Source organism: Zingiber officinale, chromosome 2B, assembly GCF_018446385.1.
Source record: "Zingiber officinale cultivar Zhangliang chromosome 2B, Zo_v1.1, whole genome shotgun sequence".
NCBI lineage: Eukaryota > Viridiplantae > Streptophyta > Magnoliopsida > Zingiberales > Zingiberaceae > Zingiber > Zingiber officinale.
In genome coordinates this window covers 116,037,930-116,048,216 of record NC_055989.1, presented here as the reverse complement: position 1 = coordinate 116,048,216, position 10,287 = coordinate 116,037,930, and the positions used below count along the sequence as shown (strand labels likewise).

At 44.7% G+C, this 10,287-nt stretch overlaps 1 protein-coding gene across 1 annotated transcript; it reads left to right on the top strand.

Annotated features, from left to right (window-relative positions):
- The first annotated feature begins 8,729 nt into the window (after positions 1-8,729).
- LOC122048595 lies at positions 8,730-10,019 on the top strand. Its single transcript, XM_042610144.1, has one exon. The coding sequence runs from the start codon at positions 8,730-8,732 to the stop codon at positions 10,017-10,019; it is 1,290 nt and encodes a 429-aa protein (XP_042466078.1).
- The last annotated feature ends 268 nt before the right edge of the window (positions 10,020-10,287 follow it).

Below are 10,287 nucleotides of genomic sequence, written 5' to 3'. Positions count from 1 at the left end.
TACTTTTGGTCGACTCTACAGGAAAATGCCTCTCGGACAGTAGCTAACTGTCTGTCCTACCAGAAATATCACCACCTCTCCCATCGACCGGCTGAAGAGATGAAGGCTTCCACTGTGTCGTGTCCGTTCGACCAATGGGGCATGGATATTGTGGGACCCTTCCCCATGGCGACCGGGCAGCAAAAGTTCTTACTCGTCGTGGTGGACTACTTCTCCAAGTGGGTTGAAGCCGAGCCACTGGCGAAAATAATTGAGCAGATGATTCAGAAGTTCATCTGGTAGCATATCATATGTCGGTTCGACATTCCGCGTTGACTGGTCTCAGACAACGGTAGACAGTTCGCCGGACGGAAACTCAAAGAGTGGTGCGAGGAGTATGGCATCCAGCAGGCCTTCACCTCCGTAGTGTACCCTCAGAGCAACGGACAGGCTGAAGTCGCCAATCGGGAGATCTTGCGGATTTTGTGAGTTCGGCTCGACCACATCGGACGAAGCTGGGTGGACGAGCTCCTCGGCGTGTTATGGGTGATCCGAATGACCCCTAAGGAAGGCACGGGTGTAACCCTGTTCCACCTGGTGTACGGCGACAAAGCAGTTGTCCCGGTTGAGATTGTAGTCAAATCCAATCGAATACAACACTACAACGAAGACAGCGACGAGCGAAGGCTTATGGAGCTGGACTTTGTAGATGAGACCCACGACATAGCAGTCGTTCGGCTGATGGCTTATAGGTAGAGGATGAGACAGAACTACAATCGACGAGTGATGCCGAAGTCATTTCAGGTCGGCGATCTCATGTGGAAGAAGGTAAAGCCGATCGGCGACGTCACCAAACTGGAGGCTCCCTGGGCTGGACCCTTCAAGGTCATGGAAAAGCTCCGTTCGGGCGCCTACTACCTAGAGGATGAAGACGGGTGGCAGCTAGAACACCCTTGGAGCGCGAACCACCTTCAGCCGTACCGAGATGGATGAAAGGTGCGCTAATATAATTGAGGTGTACTTTCCATTTTTCCTGTGCCCTTTGATTGCAGGAGTGAAATGAAAAATGAAGGGTTACCAAAAATTCGTCAAGCGACGACGTTAAACCCATATCTCCATCGATGGTCGAGCAGCGACCTTAAACTCCAGTCTTCACCAAATTGTCGAGCGGCGACGTTAAACCCATGTCTCCATCGATGGTTGAGCGGCGACCTTAAACCCCGATCTTCACCAAATCGTCGAGCGACGACATTAAACCCATGTTTTCATCGACGGTCGAGCGGCGACCTTAAACCCCGGTCTTCACCAAATCGTTGAGTGATGACGTTAAATCCATGTCTCCATCAACGGTCGAGCGGCGACCTTAAACCCCGGTCTTCACCAAATCGTCGAGCGACGACGTTAAACCCTTGTCTCCATCGATGGCCGAGTGGTGACCTTAAACTCCGGTCTTCACCAAATCGTCGAGCGGCGACGTTAAACCCATGTCTCCATCGAGGGTTGAGCGACGACCTTAAACCCCGATCTTCACCAAATCGTCGAGCGGCGAGCTTAAACCCCGGTCTTCACCAAATCGTCGAGCGGTGACGTTAAACCTATGTCTCCATGATAGTCTAACGGCGACCTTAAACCCCGGTCTTCACCAAATCGTCTAGCGGTGATGTTAAACCCATATCTCCATCGACGGTCGAGCGGCGACCTTAAACCTCGGTCTTCACCAAATCGTCGAGTAGCGACGTTAAACTCATGTCTCTATCGACTATCGAGCGGCGACCTTAAACCCCGATCTTCACCAAATTATCGAGCGGCGACATTAAACCCATGTCTCCACCAACGGTCGAGCGACGACCTTAAACCCCGATCTTCACCAAATCGTCTAGCGGCGACGTTAAACTTATGTCTCCACCAACGGTCGAGCGGTGACCTTAAACTCCTACCTTAGAAGATCATTTAGCGGAGACGTTAAAACCCAGAATCGAGCGACGACTATAAACCCCGGAGGTATGATCCTAGCAAATCTTTCAATAATGAAAGTATGGTCGTAATAGTCGATCGAAACTATACAGCCAAATACTAGCAAAAAGATAGCATATGAAGAAAGAGCACAAAAAGATTTCATTGAAAATAGGTTCAACACTGTCGAACGGCAAGAGTACATTCAAAGCTTACAAAAATACGCTCTCTACAAGCCCCTTGCTCACTCAATATAATAAAAGGCTTCGTCAGGAATGGACTCGAGGAGCTGGACGCGGTCGACATCCTTGTCGGACAGAGCTTCAGAAATATGGTCGTTCATCTTCAACTAGATGAGTGTAGCGTCGATGGCCAGCTCGAATGATTGGACAATCCGGTTGGTCGCCTTTCCAGAAATCGGTCCGAGCAGAGATATTGTTGCCTCAGGATCGCGAAGCGGCCCAGTTTAGACTCCTGGTAGGCTGACAGTGTCGCGCGGGAGGCCCCCAGATCCTCTTCAAGGCGCTTCATTTGGTCCTAAAGCTCTACCTCCTTAGCCGAGCGGCTCTCCCGCTCGGCAACCAGGGAGTCCTCTGCCTTCTTCAGCTTCTCGGCCAACTGCTGAGCCTCCTGGTTCTTCTGTTCCAGGTCAGCCTGTAGACGAGCAGTCGGTGGCCCCTGGGAGGAGGAAGCTTCTCCGGAAATCTTGAGCTTCTTCAGCTCGTCCTCCACTTGAGCCAGCCGCTGGCACATGGCGATGTTCTCCATCCAGAACTGCAAGCAAACATTAGTACCGATCGGAGGTAACTCATGAATTGGTTGTTGAAAATACTAACCCCGGTGGACATTTCCAGATGGTTGACGGCGAGCGCGCTAGGGGGTTTCACCGCCATTCGTGCCCTAGCTTCCTCCTAGACACAGGCGAGCCGACCACGAATATAAACTTGATGCTGAGGAGAGCTGGGTTGGTCACCCGACGCTAGAAGATCCTCCATTGGAAGGCGAAGCGTGGCGGTGATGGATCGTCGCCCGACCGACGCCAATTGAGCGGAGGCCGACGAGCGGGAAGCTTGAGCAGGAGGGGCTGGTAGAATAGCGGACCGTGTCACCTTCCGCCTAGCTGGCGGCAAGGAAGTGATCGCCTGAACGACGAGCGACTCCGATAGCTCGGAGGAAGTGGCCTCCACTATTACAGGAGCGGGTGGAGATGGGGCGCCTCCCCCCGCAGAAGCTTGTACGACCGAAGTGGCGGAGCAGGAGGGCATGCCCGTTCGACGTCTCTTGTGGGTGAGCGACACCTTATCGCCCGAGGACCCCGAGCCCTCAGCAGGGACAACAGGTGGCACTTCTAGGACCGGGCGCGGGTCAGCCGCCCCTCCTACGCTGGGCGTCCGCTCGGCTATCCCCTCGCCCACAGTTGGGGTTTCCCCAACTGTACCTTCCTACGAGCCGACAAGGGTCAAGCCGAGCCATTCCATCTCCTTGGTTGCGGTTGCTTCAATCTCGGCTTGCTTAGCCTTCATTATGCCGGTTGCCCGAGCGCGCATCATGATGTCGGCTGCAAAAGAAGAAAAGAATCAATTAGACTCAAAGAATGAAGGTTGAGAAATTTCATACCTAGGCTGCTCGAGAGCTTCGTTCGGATCGGACTTAGCCCGAACGCGTACATCACACCCTCTGTCAACAACTTATGAATGTCAAACTTCAAGCCGGCCAGCATGTTAGCAGTATGGAGGTAGTCCGAATGGGTCTTGTATTTCTTCAAATCGGGTTGAGTTGGAAGCCCGACCTGCCATTTGGTCCGGAAGCTTGGCCGCTCGGGGAGTCTCAAAAAGAAGAAGTACTCCTTCCAATGTTTGTTGGAGGAGGGCATTTTGTCAATGATGACCAGGCCGATGCGAGATTAGAACAAGTAAGTGTCCAGCTCGGATTGTTTGGGGTAATAAAAATAGTGGAAGACCTGAGGGGTCAATAGAATATTGTGCACTCAGAACAACACTACCACGCCGCACAGCAGGCGGAAGGAATTTGGGATGAGCTGGGCGAGCGGGACACGAAAGTAGTTGCAAACCTCGGTTATGAAGGGGTGGATGAGAAATCGAAAACTGACCACAAATTGGTCTCGGAAGAAACAGATTGTGCCGACTGTTGGGTCATTGGGCAAATCAGACGAGGAGGCTAGAACTATCTCGTGGTCGGAAGGGATATCAAAGGCGTTTATCAGACTCGCAGCGTCACCCGCGTCGAACCGAGTCTCCATGGTAGTATACCAGAGACCGGGAGCGGGGTCAGACGGTTGCGAGGAGCTCGCCATGGCTGGAAAACGAAAAGGCAAAGGGTTCGACGGGAAAAATGGTCGGAAAACACAGAAAACTGGAAGCGACGGAGGCAGAGAGAACAGTGGAAAAGCAGCAATGAAGAGGGAGGGGGAAAGCTTACGAGATGGAGAGGACCACCGTCGGGAGCAGAGGATCACCGCAGCAGGGAGCCAAGGTTCACCGGAGCAAGCAAATGCACAATTGTCGGAGCATACAATAGCCGCAAGACGCCGGAGCAGAAGCCGACACCACAGCTTTATAAAGAATAGATAGGCAGACCAGAGCCATTCGATCCAGGGCACAGGCATCGAAGTGCACATCCGGCCGTTGAATTCGAACCGCCAAATGTCACATCAGCAGCTTTCACCTCGGACATGCGGCGGCGACACGTGGTGCCCTCCCACAGGGCAGCATTTAATAGGCGTGGGCGCGTGCTCGACCTTAATGGGGGTGATTTACACGTATTCCGAGGAGATTTGGGCGGCGTCAGCGTTGACCGCTCGGCTCATGCCCCTCCGGGAATGATGAGGAAAAATATCCAAGTGCAAAGGCTCAATGTATCGACCAGCAGAGAAAGACCAGTCCTACTTGGGCCAATCGGGATCCAACCCACACCTCGGCTGATCGCCCGATCGGTTACCAGACTACTTGTCCAGTCAGTCGGACTTGTCACCTCCTTCGACTAGACTTGAGGGGGAGACACGTGATCCGATGGTTAGGTGGGGCCCGCTCGGCCGGAGGTCAAAGTGGTCAACATGAACTACCTCCTCGATCAACAGGAAGAGTAGCCAGTTCGACACTCTGATAGCTTGGTCAAGCACCGAGCTTCCAACGCTTATAAAGCTCAAAGCGGGGGAGACGAAGGCCGAGTGTCCATCCCGCTCGGCTAGGCAGTGGACGCAACATCGACCCGATAGGCAGGACTCCCTCGCCCAACGGGGTGGAGCCGGCAGCAGCTCATCGGCCGAGCGAATGCTCGACCTAGCCGTTGTATCGCCCGGATGGCAGACTGGCCGAGCGACTCTCCCGCTCAGCCCAATAACAGACAAAGGGAGCAGTTGGCAATATCTTCCTAGGGATCAGTGTCATCGACAAGCGACATGGTCGGCGACGTGGTCAGACAGAGAATCGTATTGTGGAAGCTTCCACTGTTACGTCAGGGATATGCTCAGACTGTTAAGGTGCGGTGTCAGACACGCTTTTCTGGCACGACCTTTCTAGGTATGCTTTGGGAAGTGTGCACGCCTCGGGAAGCATGCGCGCACCTCCTGGGAGCTCTATATAAGAAGCCCCAAAGCTTCATCAGAGGTATGCTTTTTTACTAATGTAGCTACAGTCACGCTGCTGCTCCTTTCTTCTCTACTTCATTCATTTGCTGCCGGTGACTGACTTGAGCGTCGGAGGGTCATCGCCGGGGAACCTCTCCCTGGATCGGCACTAACGACTTGTGGTTGCAGGCTTAGCTCGTTGGAGGTCCACGTCATCTTCAGTCGACACCAGTCAACGTGAGCGCTGTAGGATCGAAAAGAATTTAGATATCTCCACAATAACATGATATTGTCCACTTTGGGCCTAAGTCCTCATGGTTTTGCTCTTGGGCTCTACCCAAAAGGCCTCATGTCAATGGAGATATCTTTCTCTTATAAACCCATGATCTTTTCCATGTGTTTTCAATATGGGACTATGTTTGCAACCTTGCAACCCCAACAATCCCCCCCTCAAACAAAGGACCATGGGCTTCCCACGTCCGATCCTTGACCCACCAGGTCTTCCTGCCTCTCGGTCTACCCGACCTACTAGGACTTCCTGCCCCTCGGTCTACCCGACCTACTAGGACTTCCTTGCCTAGCCGCAACTAGGATTTCCTGCCCCTCGGTCCACCCGACCTACTAGGACTTCCTGCCTGGTGTCTGGTCCTCTTGATCCGAACATAGGAGCCCCCACTTTCTTTGTTCGAGGTCAATATTGTACTCACATGGTTCAATTAGACCATAACTCTTGTGCACAGTCGGCGGTTAAACCTTCTGGCAGTCCGGGCTCTGATACCAATTGTAGGATCGAAAAGAATTTAGATATCTCCACAATGACATGATATTGTCCACTTTGGGCCTAAGCCTTCATGGTTTTGCTCTTGGGCTCTACCCAAAAGGCCTCATGTCAATGGAGATATCTTTCTCTTATAAACCCATGATCTTTTCCATGTGTTTTCAATATGGAACTATGTTTGCAACCTTGCAACCCCAACAAGCGCCACCTCCACAGCATCCGTCGACTCACTCTCGGACAGGATCAATTATCATTTTGCTTCTAATTAAAGTTTATTTACCTACACTATTCACTTTTAAAACTCCTAGCATCAAATGAACCTTAAACTAAAGTTATCTGTATATTTAGTTCAAATTATTCTATATAATCTTACTTATATTATCATATAATAATATAATTAAAATTATAAGAATAAAATATAATCTAAGTTTGGTTCAACCTAAATAATATAATAAAAATTTATTTATTTAAAATTTTTAATATATAATCTAGTTTGTTACAAAAGATTTTAGGGGTATTTTTTCCCAAAGTATAAATATCGGAGGATATTTTTGATTAAATTTTTTTGTTAACTCCAAAATAAAAATATTACTTTTCTAATGTTTTTTGATTTTGGATTACATTCCCTCTAATGTGTCAAATATAGATCATTACTTGTGAATTATTGATTATCTAAATCAAATAAGATTTTGATTAATAACTTTAAATGGATAATTAAAATTATTAAAGATAATCCTAACCAAATACCCTAAAAAGTAAAAAAAATACTATAAAAATTTTGTTTTTGGTTTAATTAAAAATAAAAGCAAAAATAGGATGAGGCTGCTTCAAATTAATGAAATAATTAAAATAATGATTTTTATTGGAAAAAAATAAAAAAGATATATAAAAAATATTCTTATTATAACAATTCAGAGTTACTACTATACCATATTAAAATAAATAAGTTCAACCTAATCAAAAATACTATATATATATATATATAACATTTATATTATTTTTTTCAATTAAATAAAAATTATTTAAATTTGATCAAAATAATTTTTAAAATTAAATTATTATAAATTTTTTATAATAACCATGAAGCGATTGTAATTAAGTTTTAAAAGATATTTTTTAATTTAAAAATTATATATATATATAATAATTTAATTTTAAAAATTATTTTGATCAAATTTAAATAATTTTAATTAAATTGAAAAAATAATATAAATGTTATATATATATATAAAATCAAATTGAATTAAAAAGAAAATGATTTTTTTAAACACATTGTATTTTTTTTTATACAGGTATCACCGTGCCTCATGTATGGAAATAAACCACATTATGTCCGAGGGTACATTAAAATTTACTCGTAAGATTCAATATTTATTTTAAATATTTATGATTTTTATATTTATATCATTAATTAAATATCTTATTTTTTAAATATCCATAAACTAAATATTCATGGAATTCACCTATAAAATATTTCACTCTTAAATATCCCAAATTTCACCATTAAATATATATATTTTAATTTTTCATTAAAAAATAAAAAGATATAAGACAATGATTTCAAATCCTCTCTACAATATCCTCCTCCAATGAAGGATATTTAGAAAAATATCCCTTCTAAATATCTCCAGGGGCGGTCTTAAGAAAAATTAGATCTGGGGTAAAACTATAGATTTGACCATTTGAACCCTCCCTCTTACATTAACTTAAAAACTCGAGGGAGGGCAGCACGGTGAAGGATGATGTCGTCGTGCCATTGCACTGTGCCGACGTTGCGCCATCGTGGGGAACTTCGGAGTTCGGCAGCGATGACGATGAGGGGGGGCACGACTAGAGGAGGGCGCAACAAGAGGGACGGTGACTGGGCGAAAGAGGGCTAGGGAGAGAGGGAGGACGAGAGAGCTAGAGAGGGAGGGCGAGTTCGCTTTGGCGAGGAGGGAGAGGGCTAGGGCAAGAAGGTTTCAATTCGACGAGGAGAATTCGACGAGAAATTTAAACTATATATTTTTAATAATATATTAAAATAAATTATGAGACCCCACCTAAAATAAGACCCTGGGCAAGTACCCTACCTGCCCCCTACTAGGGCTGCCCCTGAATATCTCCATTATAAATGCCCTTAGTTACTATAAGAGCATCTGCATCAGCTTCCTTATCAACTTCTCTAAAATTTAAGGTAAACAATCAACTTTATTAAATTTAGAGAATCTCTAACTACTCTATAATTTACCATATCTTTATTTATTTATTATTATTTCTCTCTCCTCTATACTTTTTTATTATTATCTATATTAATGATTTTGCACCAACTTTCCCAACGTCTATATTCCTCCAACGGCCATATTTTTTTTAGTATAAAATCACATAATATTATGAATATCTATCCATATCATCAATCTCATACAATTACAATTTTCTCAAAAATTTCCAATAATGTCTCATTTCATTAGTAATTACGATTGTCTACTTTCTTCTGATGATGAGTTGGAAACAATTGTAACTGCCTTTTTAATTGAAGATTCATTGGATGATGAAGAAGGTTCGCGATCACATATCATTCCCGGCAAGCAACGACGTGTATTTATTAGGAGAAATCCTTTGGAGGGTCACATACGTCTCTACAATGACTACTTTGCTGATCCATCGGTATATCCTCCTAATATATTTAGGAGGAGGTTTCGAATGAATCGTGACCTCTTTCTTCAAATTCTTAACAATGTGGAGAATCATGAACCATACTTCGTTCAAAGAAGAAATGCTGCTGGAACTCTTGGGCTTTCTTCTTTACAAAAGGTGACTGCCGCCTTGAGGATCCTTGCTTATGGAGTTGGAGCTGATCTCATGGATGAGTATGTAAGAATTGGAGAAACCACAGCCATAAAGAGCATGAAACTTTTTGTCAAAGCGGTACTCTCAATCTTTGGAGATGAGTACTTGCGGTCTCCAAATAGCAATGACATTGCTAGATTGCTAGCAGTCGGTGAGAAACGGGGATTTCCAAGTATGTTGGGGAGCATTGACTGTATGCACTGGAAATGGAAGAATTGTCCGACTACATGGAGAGGTATGTATACTGGTCATGCACATGAGCCAACAATTATTTTGGAAGCAGTGGCGTCTTATGATCTTTGGATATGGCATGCATTTTTTGGTTTACCTGGGTCACATAATGATATCGATGTGCTGGAAAGATCTAATATATTTACAGAACTTGCTGAAGGTCGTGCTCCTAAAGTTAACTACTCAATCAATGGCCACGATTATACTATGGGATACTATCTTGCAGATGGAATCTATCCTTCATGGTCTACATTTGTCAAAACCATTCCAACACCACAAGGTCGTAAAAGGCAATTGTTTGCATCAGCTCAAGAATCTACAAGGAAGGATGTCGAGCGAGCATTTGGAGTTCTACAGGCACGCTTTGCAATTGTTCATGGACCAGCACGATATTTTTGTCAATCTGTACTGAAAGATATTATGATGGTGTGCATAATATTACACAACATGATCGTTGAGGATGAAAGAGATTCTTACCTTAGAGCACATGACTTTGATTATGACCAAGAAGATGATACAAACCTAGAACCAATTTCCCATTATCCCACTTCTCAATTTGTGGATTTTCTTCAACGTCATCGCGGCATTAGAAACAAAGAAACTCATTCACAACTACAATTTGACCTTATTGAACATCAATGGATGCTACGAGGTGAAGAGTGAACCAATATCAACCAAAATATGTGTTTTTTATGTTACATTTTGTTTACAATGTTATTGCACTTGAATTTAAGTTGGTTTTGATGTAATATTGTATGATGAAGTAGCATATTTACAAATCATAATAAAATTTCAATAGTTGTTCCAAAAAACAGAATATAGTAGCATATTACAGCACAATACCAAAAGTCTAAAATATGATATATCAATTCTTCATATTTTGAAGAATTTGTAATCGTCGTTTCAAAATGTACTCTCGTTGCACTTCATC